Source organism: Mobula birostris, chromosome 9, assembly GCF_030028105.1.
Source record: "Mobula birostris isolate sMobBir1 chromosome 9, sMobBir1.hap1, whole genome shotgun sequence".
In the NCBI taxonomy this organism is placed as follows: domain Eukaryota; kingdom Metazoa; phylum Chordata; class Chondrichthyes; order Myliobatiformes; family Myliobatidae; genus Mobula; species Mobula birostris.
This window is the reverse complement of record NC_092378.1, coordinates 29,847,555-29,873,651: the sequence shown is the minus strand read 5'-3', so window position 1 is coordinate 29,873,651 and position 26,097 is coordinate 29,847,555. Positions and strand designations below refer to the sequence as shown.

At 41.8% G+C, this 26,097-nt stretch overlaps 1 protein-coding gene across 4 annotated transcripts in view; it reads left to right on the top strand.

Annotated features, from left to right (window-relative positions):
• LOC140202624 (synapsin-3-like) overlaps window positions 1–26,097 on the top strand; it is a 344,209-nt gene that overhangs the window by 58,094 nt on the left and 260,018 nt on the right. For 3 of the 4 annotated variants that reach the window (XM_072267691.1, XM_072267692.1, XM_072267694.1), the window contains exon 2: window positions 5,326–5,849. In XM_072267691.1, the coding sequence (XP_072123792.1) occupies window positions 5,530–5,849 (320 nt within the window). In that variant the 5' untranslated portion in view covers window positions 5,326–5,529. Of the gene's footprint in view, window positions 1–2,487; window positions 2,532–5,325; window positions 5,850–26,097 lie in introns of those variants that run through there. The other variant, XM_072267693.1, reaches the window with a different exon arrangement.

The following is a 26,097-nucleotide window of genomic DNA, read 5'->3' as shown; positions in this document are numbered from 1 at the left end:
TGCAAACACCAAGGAAGAATGCCAGAGCTATACTACATTAAACGTTTGAGGAGATTTTGTGTGTCGCCAAAGACTCTAGCAGATTTCTACCAATGTCTGGTGGAGAGCATTCTGACTAATAGCATGACTGCGTGGTATGGGGACTCCAATGCACAGGATAGAAAGAGGCTGCGGACGACTGTAGACCCTCCCAGCTCCACCATTGGCACAAGGAGACTGCATCCTTCATTAAGGACCCCCATCACCCTGGACATTCCCTCTTCTCATTACTACCATCAGGGAGGAAGTACAGGAGCTTCAATACCACACTTAATGTTATAGGAACAGTTTCTTCCCCTCTGCCTTCAGATTTCTGAACAGTCCATGAATGTGGAAACACAACCTCACTATTTATCTTTTGCAATACTTCATTATTTTTGTAACTTGTAGTAGTTTTTATGGCTTGCACCATCCTGCCGCTATAAAGCAACACGTTTTATGACCTGACAGTGGTGATAATAAACTGGGTTCTCATGCTGCTTCTGTTTTCTCTCGTGTCCCGAAAGCACACAGATTAGTAAATTAATTGGCTACTGTAAAGTGTGAGGAGGGGTGTGTGGTGAGTGAAGATTTTGGGTTGAGTAGATGGGGAAATGGGGAGAATAAAATGGGATTGGTTTCAATGTGTGCTTGGTGTTTGGGACAGACTTGATGGGCTGAAGGGTCTTTTTCCGTAAGTAAAAATAAAATGAGCGGAGATCATGGGGAAAGTATCTCACTGCAGTATTAAAACCAGCCATGGCAAAATGGTTATGTTTGTTGGACGCATATTGTCTTGGGCCGGGGCACTGCTGTAAGAGCTCTTTCGTTTCACTGTGATTTGTAGTCACCTCCCTCAGTAGGGATTTTCTCCAAGCTCCGAAGCTGATGTGTTGGCTGAAGATTGCTTGATGTTTTATTCCATTCAGATGTTCTCGGATAATGAAGCAGTCCTTCCTTGCATGCACTAAGATCCTGACAATATCTAAGGGGGTAAAATGGCAAGTAATAGTCACAACACAAAAGTTATACAATAAAAATTTTCAACAAGCTAGAGATCAAAAATCAATCAGAGGAGTTATGTCAATACTATGGCTACTAGAAGAGGTTAGTGGCTCCTGAAATGCTCTACCACCTACAAATCTCAAGTCAGGAGAAGACTCACCTCTAGCAACACTCCGGTCACTTGATAGTCAACAAGGCAAATTAGCTTCCTTGTCTCATACTCCAAGCAGTAGTTTAAATTTTCACACAGCACAGTGTTACCACAAACTAGCTACAAGATACACCACAAGGGTTCTTTGTCAATGCTGTCCAATGTCAGAAACAATAACTTCTAAAAAGGACAAAGGCAGGAAGTGTATAGGTATATAACCAGCTTCAGGTCACATTCCATTTGGACTCGGGCAAATATTATTGTTTCTTCATGGCTGCTGGGTCAAAGTCCTGAAGCTGCCTGTTTTGGTGGAGTATCTCATATGATAACCAATTACTCAGGGCAATTAATGTCTCTCTTTCCACTGAAGCCAACATATTGTAACAATTTTTAAAAAAAAAATCCTTAGTGGTGAGCAATAAAGTTCTATATCAATGTGTACCTGGAATCCCAGTTTATTTTATTCCATTTATCAAAACTGTTTCCAAGCACAATTTTGAGAATGCAGTATAACTAATTAAAGCAATTGCCTTTTCATGTCAGAAAACAATAAAACACCCTGCCATCTCAGAGCTGTGGATATACATTGGAAAATACAGATTTTATTTCCGTTCCTCTTTTAAAGGCTGGATTTTGAAATGTTGCTTTTATTTTAATCAAAACAAGTCCATAAAATAAATTAAAATTATTATAACTATAAATCTGCTCAGAAGCCATGCAATCCAGCAGATATTTCAAAAGACATGGGAATGAATTTTCCTTTTTATTTGATCTTTGTTATTAACCTTAAACCTCCTTAAACAGTTTGAATTAAATTACAGTCATTCATTTAACAAACCTCATCAAGAAAAGCTATCACATTAATCTTGAATAATGTAATTTGCTGTCAAATTAATTGGACCCCAAGGAGCCTTCGTAATGTGGAATTGTGATAAGTTAGTGCGACAGTATACGAAATAGAAAGAAAGCAACTGAGGGGCAGGTTGGCGAGAGCTGTTGGAGAGAGTTTAAACTAATTTGGCAGGGGGATGGGAACCAGAGTAATAGGTCTGAGGACGGGGCAGTTGGTGTACGAGAAAATGCAGTGTGTAGTGAGACCGTGAGGAAGGACAGCCAGACGACGGGGCAAAATTGCAGCCAGTGGGATGAGGTGAAGTGTAACATGAGGACAAAGTCAAAAAGGGTGATGAATACAGATCTATATTTGACTGCACGTAGTGTATGGAATAAAGTAGATGATCTTGCGGTGCAGCTTGGCAGGTATGACGTTGCGGGCATCACTGAATCGTGGCTGAAAGAAGATCATAGTTGGGAGCTCAACGTCCGAGAATACACCTTGTATCAAAAAGTCAGGCAGGTAAGCAGAGGTGGCTCTGTTGGTAAAAAATGATATCAAATCCTGAAAAAGAGGTGACACAGGATTGGAGGATGTAGAATCCTTACGAGTAGAGTTAAGAAACTGCAAGGGTGAAAAGAGCCTGAACAGAGTTATATACAAGCCTCCAAACAGCAACCAGGGTGTGAGCTACAAATTACAACAGGAAATAGAAAAGGCATGTAATAAGGGCAATGTTATGAAAGTCATGCATGATTTCAATATGCGGGTAGATTAAGAAAACCAAGCTGGTGCTGGATCCCAAGAGAGGGAATTTGTACGATGCCTACGAGATGGCTGTTTAGAGAAGCTTTGGCTGAGCCCACTAGGGGAAAGGCAATCCTGGATTGGGAGTTGTGAAATGAGCCAGATTTGATTAGAGAGCTTAAGGTAAAGGGACCCTTGTGAGACAGTGATCATAATATGATAGAATTCACCCTGCAGTTTGAGAGGGAGAAGATAAAGTCAGATGTATCAGTGTCACAATGTAGTAAAGAGGATTACAGAGGCTTGAGAGAGGAGCTGGCCAAAGAAGGGGTCTCTAGCAGGGATGACAGCAGAACAGAAATGGCTGGAGATTTTGGGGGCAATTCGGGAGGTGTAGTATAGATACGTCCTAAAGGTGAAGAAGTATTCTGAAGGAAGGACGAGGTAGCTGTGGCTGACAAGGGAAGTCAAAGACAGCATAAAAGCAAAAGAAAGAGCATTTAATATAGCAAAAATTAGCAGGTTAGAGGATTGGGAAGCTTTTAAAAACTACTAGAAGCCAACTAAAAAAAATTATAGGAGAGAAAGATAAAAAATGAAGGTAAGCTAGCCAATAATAAAGAGGATACCAAAAGTTTTTTTTTTCAGATATACAAAGAGTAGAAGAGAGGATATTGGACTGATAGATAATGCCACTGGAGAGGTAGTAATGGGGGAAAAGAAATGGCAGATGAACTTAACAAATATTTTGCATCAGTCTTCACCGTGGAAGACACTAGCAGAATGCCAGAAATTTGAGAGTGTCAGGGAGCAGAAGTAAGTGTAGTTGCTATTCTTAAGGCAAAAGCATTTGGGAACTTGAAAGATCTGATGGTAGATAAGTCACCTGGACCAGATGGACTACTCCTAGGGTTCTCTGAAGAGATTGTGGAGGCATTAGAAATGATCTTTCAAGAATCACAAGATTCTGGAATGGTTCTGGAGGACTGGAAAATTGCAAATGTCACTCCAGTCTATAAGAAGGGAGGGAGGCAAAAGAAAGGAAATTATAGGCCAGTTAGCCTTACTTCAGTTTTTGGGGAGATGTTAGAGTCCATTATTAAAGATGAGGTTTTAGGGTACTTGGAGGCCCATGATAATGTAGGCCAAAGTCAGCATGGTTTCAGTAAGGGGAAATCTAGCCTGACAAACCTTTTGAAGTTCTTTGAGGAAATTGCAAGCAGTTTAGACAAAGGAGAGTCAGTGGATGTTGTTTATTTGGATCTGCAGAAGGCCTTTGACAAGGTGCCGCATATGAGGCTGCTTAGGAAGATAAGAGTGTTACAGGAAAAATACTAGCCTGGGTAGAAGGTTGGCTGACTGGCAGGAGGCAATGAGTGAGAATAAAGAGAGTGGTTGGCTTTTTTGGTTGGCTCCCATTGACTAGTGTTGTTTTTCAGCAGTTGGTGTTGAAACCACTTATTTTCACGTTATATGTTAATAATCTGGATGACAGAATTGATGGCTTTGTGACTAAGTTTGCAGATGGTATGTAGATAGGTGGAGAGGCAAGTGCTCTTGAGGATGTAGGAAGTCTGCAGAAGGACTTTGACAGATTGGGAGAATGGGCAGAGAAGTGGCAGTTGGAAGTTTGTGTAAAGAACTGTATGGTTATGCACTTTGGCAGAAGGAATAAAAGTGTGGACAATTTTCTAAACGGGGAGAAAATTCAGAAAGCAGAGGCACAGAGGGACTTAGGAGTCCTCATGCAGGATTCCCTAAAAGTTAACTTGCAGGTTGAGTTGGTGGTTAGCATTCATTACGAGAGAACTCCAATATAAAAGCAAGGATATAATGATGAGGCTTTATAAGGCATTCCTCTGACTGCAGTTTTGGCCCCTTATCTAAGAAAGGCTGTGCCAGCATTGGAGACTGTACAGAGGAGGCTCATGAGAATAATTCCGGGAATGAAAGCGTTAACATATAAAGAGCATTTGATGGCTCTGGGCCTGTACTCGATGCTGTTTAGAAGATGAGGGTGGATCTCATTGAATCCTAGATAGAGTCGATGTGGAGAGAATCTTTCCTATAGCGGATGAGGAGGGATTTCTTTAGCCAGAGGGAAGTGAATCTGTGGAATTTATTACCACAGGTGGCTGTGGAGGTCAAGTTGTTGGGTGTAATTAAAGTGGAGTTCCATACATTCTTGATTAGTCAGGGTGTCAAAGGTCCTGCGGTGGAGACAGGAGAACGGGGTTGAGAGGGATAATAAATCAGCCACGATGGAATGGCATACTCGAAGGGCGAATGGCCTAATTCTGCTCCTATGTCTCATGGTCTAATTTTGACTGGTTCATGATGTGATGTTTGAAATCAGGATCTGGCCAAGCTGTAGTCCCAGCCATGTAGTTAATGTAATTCCAGCTTCTATGCTCTTTTCTTTGATGGTTGAATCTGACAAGGTTTTAAGTTGAACACCATCGGTCTTGACATCCAATGCTGCAGGCAACGTTACTGAATAAAGTTCACTATTGAACTGGTGCTGTGTCAAGACCAATACCACCTTGCTAATTGATTTTGTTCTCCACAGGAAAGGCAGAATAGGCTGAAGATCTGACTGTGTTACAGACGACATCATCTTCAGGGACCCCAGATCATTACTGCTATCAGCTTGCTCTACCGTCTCCACAAAAATACACATACCCATTGAGATATCTCAGAGTGAAGGGTGCCGGTCCGTCAGCCGAGCCTTGAGTTGTACCCCGTTCCTCCACAGACACACCATCGCCTTTTCATGAAGATGAATTACTTGCGGAGGCGCCTCTCTGATAGCAGTTTTGTGGCGAATTTACCCAATGGTTATATGATGGACCTGCAGCGGCCCGACAATTCGATCAGCTCACCAGTGTCGCCAGCTACTGAGCGCCGCCAGCCGCTGGCCCCCTCCGCCGGCAACACCATCCTCAGCTCCATCTCCAACGCCGTCAAGCAGACCACGGCAGCCGCCGCAGGGCTGGTCGACCAAACAGCAACACCAGCTGCCACCAGTCCTGCCCCTCCCGCTGTCCGGAAGCCGAAAATCCTCTTGGTGGTCGATGACCCTCACACAGACTGGTAGGTGTTTGTTCGCCGGGTTAGACTGATGGAACCGGTAACGTTGGTTTCTCGTTCTCAGTTTGAAATTGTGAATTTGTGTGTTTTGGGCTTTTGGGAGGAATAGTTCTCAGAAACCTGGGCCATTCCATGTCACCTGTGCTGGGTATTCAGTTCCTCAACAGCCTTCTCCTGCTCCACTTGTTGCCAGTTGTCTAAATTTGCTTTTTATTTTATCTGAAAATAATATGACTCTGTCCAGTTATGTCAATGCGCGCATTGTGAGAAAGTAAACTGATTCGTGTTTCCTGAGCAAAAATAAAAAAAATTCAAATGCTGGGACTTTGAAATTCCAGCTGGAATCAATGCTGCCTGACCTACTGAATGTTTCCAGACTTTCTATTTTTATTTTAGATCCCCAGAACCTTTCATTGCATTCCTCTTATGGGTTATTGGATACCATCTGGAAGTCTGTTGGTTATAAATGTCACTATTTCATTTAGTATTTAAGATATCGCTAATGTGGTTTGAGGTGTATGAAATTATGTTGTCACTGTATGTAAGCCAACTCAGCGTAACAAAATTGGAGTACTGCGCTGCTGGGAATCAGAAAAACAAAGCCAGAAAATGTTCAGGGCTTAGAGTTTTTTTAGTGAAAGGGGTAGACAAGTTTTTAATTATTTGTTCATTGAATGTGGCCAGCACTTTTGGTGCGTACAATGGGTATACTTTTATTGAATGGACTGCAATACTTTCTTCTTAAAGTCACACATTTACTAAAACATGATTCCTAAGAATACTAGAACGAGATAAGTTTCCTCGAACCCAATTGAAATCTAATAACCAGAGTTAGATGTACCAAGAATAACAGAAATGTGCGTCATATCTACAGCATAAAGAAAAACGTCTACTGCAGTCCCCACTTTATTTAACCTTTTTCAAATGTTCCTGGATAATGTCTGACAGGGGGTCTAACATGCTACTTACTTTGATTTACGATGCACAGTGAAAGAAAATATGAAATAAAAATTTAAAGCAGTGACAAATAATTTCAGATCTATTTAAAGCTACAAACAAATTTATTTTGTTTATTATTTTGTTCATTTTAATTCCACATCCCATTCCCATTCTGATATGTCTATCCACGGCCTCCTCTACTGCAAAGATGAAGCCACACTCAGGTTGGAGGAACAACACCTTATATTCCGTCTGGGTAGCCTCCAATCTGATGGCATGAACATTGACTTCTCAAACTTCCACTAATGCCCAACCTCCCCCTTGTATCCCATCCATTATTTATATACACACATTCTTTCTCTCTCTCTCCTTTTTCTCCCTCTGACTATACCCCTTGCCCATCCTCTGGGTTTTTTCCCCCCTCCCCCTTTTCCTTCTCCCTGGGCCTCCTGTCCCATGATCCTCTCGTATCCCCTTTTGCCTATCACCTGTCCAGCTCTTGGCTCCATCCCTCCCCCTCCTGTCTTCTCCTATCATTTTGGATCTCCCCCTCCCCCTCCCACTTTCAAATCTCTTACTAGCTCTTCCTTCAGTTAGTCCTGACGAAGGATCTCAGCCTGAAACGTCGACTGTACCTCTTCCTAGAGATGCTGCTTGGCCTGCTGTGTTCACCAGCAACTTTGATGTGTGTTGCTTGAATTTCCAGCATCTGCAGAATTCCTTGTGTTTGCGTAAACAAATTTATTTCATTATTTAATTACAGTATTTAATCAATAGTTTTAGAGTGTACATTAGTAGTTCAATTATTCACTTTTTCATTGCTTTTTCACCGTTCAATGAGATGGATGGGCTTTGTGCAGTGATGTCAGCTTTTCGACATCTGGCTGAGTGACACTCAGAAGAAATCTTAGATCCCCATATTCAGTAATTCAGTAATATTCAGTAATACTTGTAATGTCCCCCCTCTTTCACCTTTCCCCATCCCCTTTTCCCTCTCTTATCTTAATCTCCTTGCCCACCCATCGACTCCCCCTGGTGCTCCTCCCCACTTTGCTTTCTTCCATGGCCTTCTGTCCTCTCAGGCTCCCCCTTTTCCCGCCCTGTAACTCTTTCACCAATAAACTTCCCAGCTCTTTACTTCATCCCTCCCACTTCAGGTTTCAGCTAACACCTTGTGTTTCTCCCTCACCTCCCCTTCCCCCACCTTTTGAATCTACTCCTCAGCTTTTTTCCCCAGTCCAGCTGAAGGGTCTCGGCCCGAAACGTCGACTGTACTTTTTTCCCATAGATGCTGCCTGACCTGCTGATTTCCTTCAGCATTTTGTGTGTGTTGTCCAGTAACTTGCCATGTGTTTTGTTGCTTCGAAAGATGTCGGCTGCTTTCACTGAAACCACGCTCCACTGAGTACGGTGTTGGAAAGGTAATAAAGAACATCTTGATCTTTTCCCACAAAGCAGGATAGCGTTCAGGGATTTCTTTATGCAACCAAAAGTCTTGGTACGATGTTTTTGAACCTCAGCTTCAGCTCAAAGTTGCTTGGTAGCGAGATCAGGTTTCCCTCCATCCGTCCTGTTAATTTCTCATTACAAGAGTTCAGGAATGGATTTAATATCCAATCTGGAATTTAAATCAAGGGAAGATCTTGAAATTTGTGACAGGTCTTTATGCAGCTTACCCAGATGGGCACAGTATACTTGAAGATCACCATCTGGTGTTCTTTCTTTCTCTTCCAACTCAGAGGCTCAGAAATTGGAAAAAATTGCAACGGCCAATGTTGCACTTAAATAGGGTTAACTTGGACAAAAGTGTGGAGATGACCAATTTGACTCTGATACAGTTCACATTATTTCTTTGCACTTGAAAACTGATTTCATTAAACCTTGTGAATCGTTCTGACAAATAAGCAATGGTATGACTAATGTTCTTGAGTTGATAACTGAATAAAGTATTCGAGTCTTCAAATAATTTTATCACAGTTTCAAAAAGCGCATAAAATCATCTCAAGCAGTTTCCCTTAGAGAGCCTTCTGACTTCTCTGTGAAACAGCAAGCGTTCAAACATTCTCGATACAAACCTCTCGAAGTAGCTGAGAATTGAGAGCGTAGAACTTGATTTTATTTACCACTGGGATAACAGTATTTAATGATTTATGCAGCCAATCACTTAGGTTTTTTTTTTGCGACAAGATGTTGTCTGTCACAATCAATGGTAAGTATGTTAGATACGTATTTTGAAGAAGGTAATAACCCCACGGTGGTCTCTTATCATTGATGGCGCCCCTTCTGTTGTGCAACAATGTGCTTCTCTTGAAAAATTGGTCAACAACCCAAAATATTGACTCCCCCTTCATATCTGTTTCTAGTCTCCTTGCAAATAACAACTCTTGAACTGTGCTTTCATCTTTTATGAACAGAACATAACTAAGGAGCAAAGATTCAATGTTTGGCAGGGTTGACTCATCCAAATGCAGAGCAAATTCTGTTCCCCTTAGTATTTGCACAATGTGTCTTCCACATTCTCAGACATTTCATCTATTCATCTTTGAACAGAGTTGTTGCTGAGTGGAAACACTTTAGTTATTTGGTGTGGTAACTCATGCAAAACTGTACTCAGAACCTTCCTTACTGCTGGCAGAATCAGTTCTTCTCCAATTGTGTGGGACTTTCTAGATTTAGCAATGAACGATGAAATGTTGTATGAAGCACACAAGTTGTGAAGAGCTGTCAAACGTGTTTTGAAGTGTTTTCCATTTGTGAAAGTTTACATGAATCGACTGAAAATAAGCTTTTCCTGTTTGCTTTATCAGAAAGTATTCTCTTCAAATGTTCAAGGAGCCTGGATGGTTTCTTTGCCTCATTTTGAAATACCTTTTCACACAGCAGACGCATTGGCTACTTTTGGTTGCTTGGTGCTGGCATAAATCCATACTTCAGATACTCCACACTATACTGTCTACACTTTTTTGTTTGGTCTGCTTCTGTCATTTTTGTTGTGGATTAAAGACCATGGTCAAATGCCTTTTATTTAAGTACATTCTCAAGTGCTGAGATCAATAAAGGCGAAAGTTAAGACATCACCATAGCTCAGACAAAACCTGACTCTCTGCCTGAAGGTACATAAAGTGGGGCAGTGATATCACAGCTGGGCTGTAGGCCAGAGAAATGTTGTCAAGGCATTTAGAAGACAGATTCTGATCCTTACCCCATTGAATGCCATACCCAAATTCACAGGACTTGCATCACCGTGTGATTGGACTATGGGAATCACACTAACTAACACTGTGCTACAGTGGTGAATGACAGTAATGTGCAGGCCAGGCCTGGAAATCACACAATACCTTTAGTCCAGATTTCTCATTACATGCCAAATACAGAAGTGTCACATTGCTTTTCAACAACCATAATGTGCTACTAGCAAGGTCCAAGAGAACGGTGGGTTAGCAAGAGATGAGGTGATTATGTGATCTTTGTAATCAATTATGAGTTACTGAGGATCAAATGCTTATAATAAGTAATTCATTTCTTCAAATAAGCCTGTAATCCCTCAGCTACACCCCTGTCCTGCTACCGAGCACCCCCCACCACTCTGCCTCCTTTATTACCCCCTTAGAAACTCCAACTCCTGGATATCACTCACTTTGTGAACCACTGACTTAGATGTATCAACAGTAATGGGTCATATTTTAAAGGATTGTACCTTGGCTATATAAACTTTCTCTTGAACAAGAAGCCAACTGCCAATAATTATAGACAACACATAACTATCACCAGTGCCGACATTAAGGTGATGTAAGAAGGAAATACACAGATTTAGTGCATTCCCCAATCTCTAGTTGTTGTGAAATGCCTTACAGCTGATTATACATTGGGAGTATAGCTATGAGTGGAATGGAGAAAATACAGCAACCAGGTTATATACCTTTGCAAACAAGAATGTGGTACTGACTAGATTTTGGGATAATTATTAGTCAGTGCACTCGGGGTAACTCCCTGAAACTTAAAAGCTGTACAGTTAAATCTTTTTTTTTGATCACCTGATGGAAGAAGGCCCAAAACAAAATGAACAAATTAAGAATTAGTCACAAACAAGAGAAAATCTGCAGATGCTGGAAATTTGAGCAATACACACAAAATGCCAGAGGAACTCAGCAAGCCAGGCAGCATCTATGGAAAAGAGTACAGTTGACGTTTTGGGCTGAGACCCTTCAGAGTGTTGCTGAAGGGTCTTGGCTTGAAATGTCGACTGTACTTTTTTCCATAGATGCTGCCTAGTTCCTTCAGCACTTTGATGTGTTGGTGAAATTAAGATCCAGTGTTTATTTTAAGAGGGATAGAATTGAAAAACAGGGAAACGTAAAAAAGAAGCATCTAATTGGTCGGATCACATGTGGAGTTCTGCATCCAGTCCTGGCTGTAGGTTGTGCAAAGGTTACAGAGGCAGTGAAATACAGATAGAAAACACTGGAAATATCCAACAGGTCTGTCAGGGTCTGTGGAAGGAGGAAATACTCACAGAGAAAAGAAGAGAGAGAGGCAAAGGTACTGTAGTGAGATTTACAGCAAGAGATGAATAAACTAGGTCCTGTTTCAATGAAGAAAAGAATGCTGAGTAATAGAGCTCTTTTAAATGATGACGGATTTTGGCAAAGTGGATGTTTTCACTTGTGGGGAAGAGCAACAATGGAAGCCATCATAATAGAGTTACCAGTGGGAAATGTGCATACTCAAATAGTGATGAAACTATTGAGTAGTTGAAATGAATAATACGGATACACTTAACGGGAGACTGCATAAGGATGTGAAGGAGAAGAAATCAAAGATGGGTGAAGGCAAAATAAATTTCTCTCTGTAATGGGTGTATTGCTAACACCGCTGATTTAGCCCATTTGTAATGAATGCATCAGCCACTTTCTTCCCAGTAAACGGAACTGGCCTGTACCAACTTACTCTCCCCTCTGAGTTTGGAGTGGATTGATAGATTTCCATGGGAAAGGCTAGAAGAGGCTCAAGTGGGGCATAAGTAACCCATCTCGGCTAAGTGACCTGTTTTTTGTGCTGCATGTAATTTTTGTAATCCTTTACAGTGACACGGTCTCTGTGGAAAAGGCTTTTCTGACAATGCAGTACCGCACGGACTGTTAATCTGTAGTTTGGCTCAAGTCCTTTGGCCCTTAAGGTCTCTATGCTCCCCAGAAAGGATATTGACACTCAAGCAGCAGTTGGGAGCTCAATTTAGGGCAGGGGTTCCAAAGCATTTTTATGCCATGGATCAGTACCATTGAGCAAGGGGCCCTTGGATCACAGGGTGGGAACTCCTGAGTTAGGGTAACTAAAAATGTGGTTGTAAAGGGTGTGAGCACATGGCCAAGTGGTTAAGGCATTGGACTAGCGACCTGAAGGTCGTGAGTTCGAGCCCAAGCCGAGGGAACGTGTTGTGTCCTTGAGCAAGGCACTTAATCACACATTGCTATGTGACGATACTGGTACCAAGCTGTATGGGTCCTAATGTCCTTCCCTTGGACAACATTGGTGTTGTGGAGAGGGGAGACTTGCAGCATGGGCAACTGCTGGTCTTCCATACAACCTTGCCCAGGCCTGTGCCCTGGAGAGTGAAGACTTTCCAGGTGCAGATCCGTGGTTTCGCAAGACTAATGGATGCTTTGGTTGTAAAGGAAGAAGTAGTAGATTTAGGACAAAATTAAATGTAACTGAAAAAAAAGGGATGTCAGAATATGAGTAGATTGGAGCTTGGGAAGTTGAAGGATCGGGCTGGAGAAAGTCTGGCTGAGGATTTCAGTGGCACCTATATGAGTAGAAATGGAGCTGTATGAGATTATAAATGTGGACACTATTAGGCCTTTGTCTAATTTTTGATGCTCACCCACTTAATCAGACAGTATACCATTCTGCCGAGAATTTAGCTTCTCCAAACTTGCTGCGTTCCTATCCCGAACAAGTTTTATTTGTCTATCAAACACATCTGCCCCGACCTTTATTGCTACCAAGCTGCTCACTGCATCAATTTAATTTAAATATCTCCTCCTTTTGCTTCTTGTGACCTCGCCCTTCTCTCTTTGCACTATCTCCTCTAATCCTACAATGTCCCTTACTCATTTGGAGCACGTTCCTGCCACCGACAGTATCCCTGCATTCAGTTGCCTGTGAAATGATGTACCTCTCCAACTCTGTAAGAGCCAACTTACCTGCCCTTGATTTTGATCAACGAGCAATTGAAGTTTCAGTAATGGCGCCATCACTCCAGTTCACCGACGTTGCTCACTCCTGTAATTAAATACTCACCTGTTACATTCTGTAATACGTGTTTTTAATGCAGTTGAACACGTTGTGTTTCTCAATGTGGAATGTTTCTCTGATTCACTAACATCCTGTATTGCTAGTGACATTTTCAATGACAATTGTGTGTCTACTTGCTTTGAAATTTGCAATTGAGGAAGTAAAATTAGCTATCTTGTAGGTTTTAAATGATCTTATTTTTGTGGTAGATTGGGCACCACAATACTGAGCCAAACCTTCATAGTGTCTGATAATTCATGGGCTGGAACAGATGTTCCACAATCAAATTACACTGAGGAAGCTGTTTATGTTTCCCATGTTGCTAGCGTTTGTCCTTCCAATAGTGTCCCACAGGGGATATCTTGTGTAATAGCTTCACAAGTTCACTGTAAAACCTACCAACACTGCTCCATTTGCATCATAAAGAATTTATGAAAGTTCTAATCAACACTGGGAAAGTCAGTACTGGTGACACAAGCAGTGATCCCAAGTTTGAAACATCTCCATACATGGACAAGTGTACTGATGGATTTAAAAATGTGTAACAAGACAGATTCAAACAAATCTACGAAAAAAATCAGAATGTTTATAAATGCATTTGCAATGTACAAATAGGGTAAAAATATGCATAGTCACTGAAATACACAGTTCTGTTTTTCACTTGAACAACTTTATAAAGCTTGGAATCATTCAAAGAATTTTCTTAAATTCAAAATTCTTCATGTGTAGTTAATTCAGATATGACATCTTTAATAGACTAGATATCAATGTCAATATCTATAAAAATAGCACATAATCATAAACAAATATATAAACTGCAATAAAGTATAGTGAATTTAAGAAAATGACATGCAAAAACTAAATTTTCTAAAGGATCAAGGCTAAACGTGTGGATCCACTTCTAGGTCTTGTCTTTATAATGCTGCAGAAAGGAGTTAAAAAGTATAATGATATTCATCTACTTTTGCCTAAAATATGAAGGATTTAACCATTGTATTTATTTTTTTCAAAAAATACTGCTAATCACCACCAAGGATAACTTTTGTAGGTTGGATGTAATAGCTATTAAATCACAAGGTGAAAATATCCGAGGATAAACCCAGCTGTAATGACATGTCATACTGTATTTCCAGTTAGCATACCTTTGTGCATTACTAATGAATGCTTCCAACCTGGGTTTAATGATTAATCTCTTGCCAAGGGTCAAATTAAGTGATTAACCTGCACTTCTGAAACTTGGTACATTTATATCAGATGATTCCATGAAAAATTAAGGGACTGTTTTTGGACTTGGGTGGAAATGCACAGATCTCAAGGCACTACTTGAATAGACTTCAAAGCATGTCTGCTGGAATATACTGATAATCATTTGTGTCCACAGATATGTCTTATGTACATTATTGGTCTATGCTGTTGAATTATATAACCAGGCTGCGGCATGGTGGCGTTGTGGTTAGCACAACGCTTTACAGTGCAGGTGACCCGGGTTCAATTCCCACCACTGCCTGTAAGGAGTTTGTACGTTCTCCCTGTGACTGCATGAGTTTCCTCCGGGTGCTCTTGTTTCCTCCCACTTTCCAAAGACCTACCAGTTGGTAGGTTAATTGGTCAGTGTAAATTGTCCTGTGATGAGGCTAGGATTAAATTGTGGATGCTGGACGGTATGGCTTGAAGGACTGGAAGGGCCTACTCCACACTGTATCCCGATTTAAAAAAAATTTAAATAAATATAATATCTCTCTATGATGGAATAGTATCAACACTGCTTGGATGTCCTAAGGCTGGGCATGCTGTTGTACATTTACAAGTGCCTTCTTTTTAAAGTTAGGAGTATTTTACTAATTTCGGTAACTATAAATCAGATCATCTTCATTTACCACAGGTTCTTCATTAACCAGCTTTTTCATGCAAAGAATGTTTAAAGTATTAACCTGGATATGAGAAGTGGGCACGTGGCCAAGTGGTTAAGGCATTGGACTAGCTACCTGAAGGTCGTGAGTTCGAGCCCCAGCCGAGGCAACATGTGTTTGAGCAAGGCACTTAATCACATATTGCTCCAGCCGAGGCAACATGTCCTTGAGCAAGGCACTTAATCACATATGGCTCTGCGACGACACCGGTGCCAAGTTGTATGGGTCCTAATGCCGTTCCCTTGGACAACATTGGTGTCATGGAGAGGGAAGACTTGCAGCATGGGCAACTGCTGGTCTTCCACACAACCTTGCCCAGGCCTGCGCCCTGGAGAGTGAAGACTTTCCAGGTGCGGATCCATGGTCTCATAAGACTAACATCTATGAGAAATAGGATGCCCTGTTTAAAACTGACAGCAGAGCAAGCTGCTTTGACCCAGATGGAGATGAATTTCTTGAATGCATTTGGAGGCAAGTGGAGAAATTTCCATCACAGTTCTAACTTGTGCCATCTGGATGGTGGAAAAGATTTGGGATTCAATCAATATAGGGTACTCTGGTTCTGATTGCTCCATGTAAGTATCAATTAACTTTCTGGTCAAAGAGATTTGCCAGTGTTAATAATACTGATCACAACGGGGAGGTGCTGAGATTCTAATTTATGGAGTCAATCATTGTCTTATATTTATGTGAAACAGTATCTAATCACTGAATATTCGCACGTCAACACTTATGATAGAAGGAAAGTCATTCATGAAAAAGTGGTGATGGTTGGGTATGGGATACTGGTTTGAGGACCTCCTGGAATGATGTCTAGTGGTTGACATGCTTGGCTCAAGTTCCATCATTTGTGTCGCCAACCAGAGGAGAATATTTCCCTGCTTCCCATTATCTACATCTTCGTTGGGCTTTCTTGATGTCACACTTGGTCGAATGTTGCCTTTCCTCGGGCAGGAGGGACAGGAGCCTTCAGTCGCATGCCACCAGGTTCAGGAACAGTTATTACCCTTCAACCATCAGGCTCCTGAGCCGGCGTGGATAACTACGCACACCACAACTCTGAACTGATTCTACAAGCTACAGGCTCACTTTCAAGGGCTCTTTACTTCTCATGTTCTCAGTTTTTAAAATTTTATTTGCACAATTTGTATTTATTGCACATTGTTTTCTGTGAGTACTTATACAGTATTTTGTCATATTTGTAAATTCTATTGTATTTCTTTATTTTCCTGTAAATGCCTGCAACAAAATGAATGTCAAGGTAGTATTTGTTAACGTCTACAGTATGTACTTTGATTGTTCATTTTACTTGGACTACTTTGATGCCAAGGTCGGTAACTGCCACCTCATCTCTGATCTTTTTCTATTTGGATATAAGCAGAAATAAGATCTAGGGTCTCAACATCAGTAACAGGTGATTGGTGCGTAAGGTAGATGATAACCACATTCACCATTTAAATCATGATGGAAGGGGGCTATATATGCTAACTGACCAGTTGTATTGAGTGCTTTCTGTGCGCTTGATGAAGCTGGATGCTTTCACGTGTCGTCAGATTTAGCAGTATTGTCAATGCATTGGAACACCTTAGGAAAAGATTGAAGTTATTAAAAGTGGTGTGGGCATGAAAACTTAACAAATGTCAGCCTATTGGCTACTGTACAATTTCAGAGGTAGAAGCAAGCTAAGTAGTCCCCATCCCCATGTAGACCTTGGCAGGGCCAGGAGATGGCGCTCTTCTTCAATAGTTTGCAATGGTTTGCTTTCACTCTAACTGCAGTGCAGCCATGGGTTACATTGGTAGAACCTCTCTGGTCATCTCCATTGAAGATATTTAGAATACATGATAATCTGCTGGAAAAATGCTACAGTACTGGGCTAGTGTTTAATTGAGAATGTCACAAATCGTATAATCAAAGATTTGCAGAAGTGCAAAAGTGGAGCACATCGGTCTTTTAAAGTCCGCTCACCTGAAGTGCTTACATTCAGAAAAATACTGATTCATAAAGTTCTTTTGAATGGCTGTTACCTGAACATCACACTACAGTTGATGCCATATCTGTAGACTACATCTAGTACTTGCTGTTTCATTTCACTTTTTCAGCAATTAAAAACATAGAAAACCTACAGTACAATACAGGCCCTTCGGCCCACAAAGCTGTGCTGAACATGGCCCTACCATAGAACTACCTAGGCTTTACCCATAGCCCTCTATTTTTCTAAGCTCAATGTACCTATCCAGGAGTCTCTTAAAAGACCCTATCGTTTCCGCCTCCACCACTGCTGGCAGCCCATTCCACACACTCACCACTCTCTGCGTAAAAAACATACCCTGATATCTCCTCTGTACCTTCTTCCAAGCACCTTAAAACTGTGCCCTCTCGTGCTAGCCATTTCAGCCCTGGGGAAAAGCCTCTGACTATCCACACGATCAATGTCTCTCATTATCGTACACCTCTAACAAATCACCTCTCATCCTCCGTTGTTCCAAGGAGAAAAGGCCGAGTTCACTCAACCTACTCTCATAAGGCATGCTCCCCAATCCAGGCAACATCCTTGTAAAACTCCTCTGCACCCTTTCTATAGTTTCCACTTTCTTTCTGTAGTGAGGTGACCAGAACCGAGCACAGTACTCCAAGTGGGTTCTGACCAGGGTCCTATATAGCTGCAACGTTACCTCTCAGCTCTTAAACTCAATCCCGCGATTAATGAAGGCCAATGCACCATATGCCTTCTTAACCACAGAGTCAACCTGCGCGGCAGCTTTGAATGTCCTATGGACTCGGACCCCAAGATCCCTCTGATCCTCCACACTGCCAAGAATCTTACCATTAATACTATATTCTGCCATCATATTTGACCTACCAAAATGAACCACCTCACACTTATCTTGGTTGAACTCCATCTACTACTTCTCAGCCCAGTTTTGCATCCTGTCAATGTCCTGCTGTAACCTCTGACAGCCCTCCACACTATTCACAACACCCCCAACCTTTGTGTCATCAGCAAGTTTACTAACCCATCCCTCCACTTCCTCATCCAGGTCAATTATAAAAATCACAAAGAGTAGGGGTCCCAGAACAGATCCCTGAGGCACACCACTGGTCACCGTCCTCCATGCGGAATATGACCCATCTAAAACCATTCTTCTCCTTCTGTGGGCAAGCCAGTTCTGGATCCACAAAGCAAGGTCCCCTTGGATCCCATGCCTCCTTACTTTCTCAATAAGCCTTGCATGGGGTACCTTATCAAATGCCTTGCTAAAATCCATATACACTACATCTACGGCTCTACCTTCATCAATATGCTTAGTCACATCCTCAAAAAATTCAGTCAGGCTCGTAAGGCATGACCTGCCTTTGACAAAGCCATGCTGACTATTTCTAATCATATTATGCCTCTCCAAATGTTCATAAATCCTACCTCTCAAGATCTTCTCCATCAACTTACCAACCACTGAAGTAAGACTCACTGGCCCATAATTTCCTGGGCTATCCCTACTCCCTTTCTTGAATAAGGGAACAACATCCACAACCCTCCAATCCTCCGGAACCTCTCTCATCCTCATTGATGATGCAATCTCCTCCCTCACTTCCCACAGTAGCCTGGGGTACATCCTGTCTGGTCCCAGTGATTTATCCAACTTGATGCTTTCCAAAACCTCCAGCACATCCGCTTTTTTAATATCCACATTCTCAAGCTTTTCAGTCTACTGCAAGTCATCCCTACAATCGCCAAGATCCTTTTCTGTAGTGAATACTGAAGCAAAGTATTCACTAAGTACCTCTGCTATTTCTTTGGGTTCCATACACACTTTTCCATTGTCACACGTGATTGGTCCTATTCTCTCACGTCTTATCCTTTTGCTCTTCAAATACTTGTAGAATGCCTTGGGGTTTTCCTTAATCCTGTCCGCCAAGGCCTTCTCATGGCCCCTTCTGACTCTCCTAATTTCATTCTTAAGCTCCTTCCTGCTAGCCTAATAATCTTCTAGATTCATATCATTACCTAGTTTTTTGAACGTAAGCTCTTCTTTTCTTCTTGACTAGGTTTACAACAGCCTTTGTGCACCACGGATCTTGTACCCTACCATCCTTTCTCTGTCTCATTGGAACGTACCTACTCAGAACCCCACGCAAATATCCCCTGAACATTTGCCATATTTCTTCCATATGTTTCCATGAGAACATCTGTTTCCAATTTATGCTTCCCTGCTTGATAGCCTCATAGTTCCCCTTACTCCAATTAAACCTTTCCCTAACTTGTCTGTTCCTATCCCTCTCCAATGCTATGGTAAAGGAGATAGAATTGTGATCACTATCTCCAAAACGCTCTCCCACTGAGAGACCTGACACCTGACTGGGTTCATTTCCCAATACCAGATCAGGTACAGCCTCTCCTCTTGTAGGCTTATCTACATATTGTGTCAGGGAACCTTCCTGAACACACCTAACAAACTCCACCCCATCTAAACCCCTCACTCTAGGGAGATGCCAATCAATATTTGGGAAATTAAAATCTCCCACCACATCAACCCTGTTATTATTACTCCTTTCCAGAATCTGTCTCCCTATCTGCTCCTCGATGTCCCTGTTGCTATTGAGTGGTCTATAAAAACACCCAGTAGAGTTATTGACCCCTTCCTATTCCTAACTTCCACCCACAGAGACTCCGCAGACAACCCCTCCATGACTGCCTCCTTTTCTGCAGCCCTGACACTATCTCTGATCAACACTGCCATGCCCCCACCTCTTTTTCCTCCCTCCCTATCCTTTCTGAAACATCTAAAGCTTGGCATTTGAAGTAACCATTCCTGCCCCTGCACCATCCAAGTCTCTGTAAAGGCCACAACATCATAGCTCCAGGTGCTGATCCATGCTGTAAACTAATCCGCTTTATTCATGATACTCTTTGCATTAAAATAGACACATCTCAAACCATCAGGACTGAGCACATTCCTTCTCTAACACCTGCCTATCCTCCCTTTCGCACTGTCTCCAAACTTTCTGTATTTGTGACCCAACCTCCCTTTCCTCCGTCACTTCAGCTCGGTTCCCACCCCCCAGCAATTCTAGTTTAAACTCTCCCTAGTAGCCTTCGCAAAGCTTCCCGCCATGATATTGGTTCCCCTCCAGACCAACTAAAGTTGTTTTAGTTACAGGAAATACTTACTGCAATCACAAACAAAAGAAAATCTGCAGATGCTGGAAATCTATGCAACACACACAAAATGCTGGAGGAACTCAGCAGACCGGGCAGCATCTATGGAAAAGAGTACAGTCAGCGTTTTGGCCCAAAACCCTTCGGCAGTCCTGTATGAAATGTCAACTGTTTACTCTTTTCCATAGATGCTGCCTGACCTGCTGAGTTCCTCCAGCATTTTGTGTGTGATATTTACTGGAATGTTTAGTTCTGAGTGTATTAAAATAAACAAAACATTAATCAGAGAGATATTTTAGGAACTTAGAATTCTGGGCAGATATTTTCAACCCTAACTATGATAAAGTGATTCCTAAGATCGCTCAATTGTTCTAATTTTAAAGCTATGCCTTTATTCAGAGCATGTTGTCAGAGAAAACAGTTCTTCTGAATCTATCATAATGGATTAGTCTATTGTGTTGAATACTCCGTACTCCCTCCAGGGTCTCTATTAAAAGCCAATGGTTAGACAAAATCAAGTCAAAATAGCAACTAAAGGTTTTAATTTCATCTTGCATAGTTTGAATAACACATGGAACGCAGATTAATTACTTGTAAATGTAGGGAGTTCATTATACAAGAACTTTCATTCGTGAGATCTGGCTTTGTAGGCTGAACCAGCATTTAATTGCCCATCTCTAATTGCCCTTGAGAAGATGGAGATGAACTGCTGCTGAAGTCCTTGAGGTGTTGATAGTTCCAGGATTTGCCCCAAATACAGTTCAGGAACAGTAGTATATTTTGAAGTCAGGATGGTGTGTACCTTGGGAGGCAACTTAGAATTGGTGGTGGTCTCATGTTATTGCTGACTTGCTACCTTTTAACTGATAGAGCTTGTAGCTGTGGAAGATGTTGTCTACGAGTCTTGGTGAGTCGCTGCAGTGTATCCTCTGGATGGTACAAACTGATGCAACGGTCCATTGGTGGCGTGGAGTGAGTGAATAATTGTAGACAGGCTGGTATGTCATACGTAGTCTTGTTAAAAGCTGCACTCACATAAATTCTTCTTGGGCTTCCAGCTGGGTCCAGGTGTTGATTTTAACTGATGTTTCGATGACGAACTCCGCAATCTTCACCAGGGAGTTCTAGTCCAGTGGTATACATACTCAGCTCCCATCATCCGTCCCTCCTGATTGGTTAGTTCTCAACCAATCAGGTTTCCACTGCCCCACCTTGTTTAAAATTGTATTCCAGTTCTTACTCAAAGTGAGACCTTTGTCTTTGTTGAAATTCTTATTCTCTGGTCTCATTTCAATGGCTTCCTTCACCAGGTGGTCGCAAAATCCACTGGTGTGGCACAGTAGTTCTGTGCCAGTCAATCCTGTGGTCATTGCGAATGCAGTGTTCTGCTACTGCTGATTTCTCCAGTTAACCCAAACGGGTACCCCTCCTATGCTCCATGATGCACGTTTCTACCGTGCATCTGGCCGATATACGCTGCTCTGCATTCACAGAGAATCCTGTAAACACCAGCCGTCCTGAGTCCCAGGTCAGATTTGACCCACATAAACTGGGATTTGAGCTTCCTTACGGGTTTGCGGATGGTATTCATCCAGCATTTCTTCAGGACTCATCCAGCCAAGTGGAGGGTATCCCACCACACTCACGACTTGAGCCCTGTAGATGGTGGACAGGCTCTGGGGAGTTACCCACTGCAGGATTCCTAGCCCCTGGCATGCTCATTGCGTATATGGTGACTCTAGTTCTGTTCTCAGTCAATGGTAACCCTCGTGATATTGAGGGTCAGGGATTCAGTGCTGGTAATGCCAGAGAATGATAGCTGGCTTTGTCCCTTGTTGACTATTGTCTCTGCCTGGCATCTGAATAGCATGAATATTCCTTGGCACCGATCAGTTTAGGGCTGGGTGTTGTCCAGGTCTTGCCGCATTTGGTTGTTATCTGAGGAGTTGCAAATAGTGCTGAGCATTGTGCAATCATCGGTGAATATTTCTCCTTCTGGCTTTATGATTGGAAGAATGTCAATAATGAAGCAGCGGAAGTTGCTTGAGTCTGGAATATTACCCAAGGAGCTCCTGCAGAGATGCCCAATTCACTGGCTGAATGGAAAATTAATTTTTAATGTATTTAAATGCAAATCAAAGAGCTATGTGAAGAGGTGAGGGGAAATGTTCTGTATTTCTGTGGTTTAGCACTGGCTCTCTCTGTCTGCTTTCACACACTTTAGTATGAACATATTAAATCCATTCATCATTGTGAACGTGCAAGTTTCATGCAACATTGCAATTGTGCAATTCATAATTGTTCTTTGCTGGCATTACATATTACTTGCTATGCTACATTGGCATCTAAAACAGAAAGGAAAATCACCTGCAAAGGCTCTCAATAAAGCTGGTCATCATAGAAAGGACAGGGGGTTGCTATCCTGCTAGAATCTGCAGTGTTGTAATCCAGAGTTGGAGCTGAAGGGTAAACTTTCCTACCATACATAAATCTGTTAATGCTAGGGAGACAAGCCTTGCTCTCACAGGTCCAATGGATAAATTTGCTGCCTGATATGTTCCTAAGGAGCAAGAGTTGCTTTGGCTTGCTTGCTCTTGCACTGCTTTGTTTCTGCCAACAGATGTCCTTGCTTCACTATAAATATATGTGATTAATGAGAACAGAGACAAATACTCATGTTGATGCTGTCTCTGCATCGAGAAGCTGGGAAGGCTGAGATTCAATACGTTTTGTGAAAGTTATTGTGCGGGTGATTTATTTCAGTTATTTGCCCTGAATGATCAGATTCCTAACAACCAGCCTGATGTTAGTATATACAGTAATGTATCAAACTTGAACTGGAATGGATCAGACAACATATTTTACCAGACCGGCACTGATTGATGCCTCCTTCTCAGCACCTTAATTCCAGAAAAATAAACGTGCAGCACAGAGAAAAGCACTTGACCCATTGCATTATGTTGGAATTATAGAGGCATGAGAGGGGAGCTGGCCAAATTTGATTGGAAGGGGACACTAGCAGTGACGATGGCAGAACAGCAATGGCTGGAGTTTCTGGGAGAAATTTGGAAGGCACAGGATAGGTACATCCCAAAGAATGAGAAGATATATTTGAAAGGCAAAAGAGAGGACATATAATAGAGCAAAAATTAGTGGAAAGTTAGAGGATTGGGAAGCTTTTAAAAACCAACAGAAAGGAACTAAAAAAGCCATTAGGAGGGAAAAGTTGAAAACTGAAGGTAAGCTAGCTAATAATATTGATGATGATACTAAAAGCTCTTTTAAAGATAGAGTAAAACAGAGGCGAGAGTAGATATCAGACCGCTGGATTGGTGGTGATGGATGACAAAGAAATGGTGGACGAACTAAATAAATAATTTGCATCTGTCTTCACTGTGGAATACACTAGCAGAGTGCTGGAAGTTCAAGAGTGTCAGGGGACAGAGTGAGTGCAAGTGCTATTACTAAAGAGAAGGTGCTTGGAGGTAAAAGGAGGTCTGAGGGTAGATAAATCACCTGGATCTAGACTACACCCCTGGGTTCTGTATGAGGTAGCTGAAGAGACTGTGGAGGCATTAGTAATGATCTTTCAAGAATCACTAGATTCTGGCATGGTTCCGGAGAACTAGAAAATTGCAAATGTCACTCCACTCTTCAAAAAGAGAGGGAGGCAGAGGAAAGGAAATTATAGGCCAATTAGCCTGACCTCAGTGGTTGGGAAGCTGTTGGAATGGATTGTTAAGGACATGGTGTCAGGGTATTTGGAGCCACATGATAAAATAGTCCAAAAGCGTGGTTTTCCTTAAGGGAAAATCTTGCTTGACAAATCTGTTGGAATCTTTTGAGGAAATAACAAGCAGGGCAGATGAAGGAGAATTGATGGATGTTGTGTACTTGGATTTTCAGAAGGCCTTGAACAAGGACCTGCACATGAGGCTGCTTAACAAGATAAAAGCCCATGTTATTACAGCAAAGATACTAGCATAGATAGGGGATTGGCTGGTTGGCAGAATACAAATGGTGGGAATAAAGGGGGACTTTGTCTGCCGTGTCCAATGACCAGTGGTGTTCTGCAGGGGTTGAGATTGGGACTGCTTCTTTTTACATTATATGTCAATGATTTAGATGACGGAATTGATGTCTTTATAGCCAGGTTTGTGGACTATATGAAGATAGGTGGAGGAGCAGTTAGTGTTGAGAAAGCAGGGAGGCTGAGAAGGTCTTAGACAGATTTGGAGAATGGGCAACAAGGTGGCAGATGGAATACAGCGTCAGGAAGTGTGTGCTCATGCGCATTGGCAGAAGGAACAGAAGTATAGACTATTTTTTAAATAGGCAGAAAAATTCAAAAATCCGAGGTGCAAAGAGACTTGGGAGTCCTCCTGTAGGATTCCCTAAAAGTTAAGTTGCAGGTTGAGTTGGTGTGGGGAAGGCAAGTGAAATGTTAGCATTCATTTTGAGATGACTAGAATATAAAGGTAAAAGTGTAATGCTGAGCTTTTATGAGGGTGATCTCATTAAAACCTATCGAATATTGTAAGGCCAATATAGAGTGGATGTGGAGAGGATGTTTCGTATTGTGGCATAATCTTAGATCAGAGAGCATATCCTCAGAACAGAGGGGCGTCCACTTAGAATGGAGATGATGAGGAATTTCTTTAGCTAAAGGGTGGGGAATCTGTGGAATTCGTTGCCACAGGTTGCTGTGGAGGCCAAGTCGTTGGGTGCAATTAAAGTGGATGTTAAAGGGTTCTTGATTAGTTAGGGCATGAAAAGTTACAGAAAGAAGGAAGGAGAATAGGGCTGGGGGGGCAGGGGAATGGGTCAGCAATGATGAAATGACAGAGCGGCCTCGATGGGCTGAATGGCCTAATTCTGCTCCTATCTCTAATAGGCTGTTATGGTCTTACTGAAAACACTAAAGGAAATCCAAGTTGCTCACTCATCCATTTAAATTGTTCATGCAATCAGAGATGGAAGACACCTGTTCTTTGGGTTTGAAATCAAGATATAAAGAAACAATGACATAGTTTATCTATTTCCCTTATATAATCTTAGCTGCTCTTTCTTTCAGTTCAGTCTTCTTGCTTTTGTAAAGCTTTATAAGTCTTGGGAAAAAAGTTAGACTTTGAATATAATGAATAGAACTGAGATATGTGATCTAGATGATTACGTATTAACAAATTAAATCTCATTATCTGTGTTAACTGTTCTTGTTCCTTCTTGCATCTGTTGGAGCACCAAGCAGCATTTTTGCCTTTTGCATAGAATTTGACTGTTTCTTATGAGGCCAAATTGTTAGCTCAACACTCAACCCAGCACAGACGACAAGCCGGCTGGATTTGAACTCGGGACTGTTTGCCTCAAAGTCCAGTGCTGATGCCACTACCCCCCTAGCCAGTTATATCTGTGTTAGACCTTTTGATTGACATCCGTTGGAAAATGACGTGTTACAGTAATGTAATAGCATACGTATCTGGTCCTCCCATTAGTTCCCTCGCTAAGCCTTTACCCTTTCCTCTGCCTATCTTGCATTAACTTATATACAGTATACCCTTCCTAGCTGCATACCACTTCCCCGTTCTTGAATTAAAACCATTATTCCTGGCTTTATGCTCTCCTTTAAAACTAGGTTCTGTAACTCTCTGTAAGATCCTAAAACACTCGAGGCCCCATGCTGTCTGTTCTAAGTTCAAAGAAAATTTATGATCAAAGTACTTTTATGTTGCCATATACTACTTGAGATTCATTTTCTTGCAGGCACGTACAGGTAAATCAAGAAATGCAATAGAATTTGTGAGAAACTGTTTCTGCATATACAAAGACCAATGTGCAACAGCAGACAAACTGTGCAAATTAGCAAACTATACTGAGAACAGGAGTTGTCCTTGAAAGTGAGTCTGTAGGCTGTAGTGTCAATTCAAGTTTGTGGTGAGTGAAGTTGTCCACG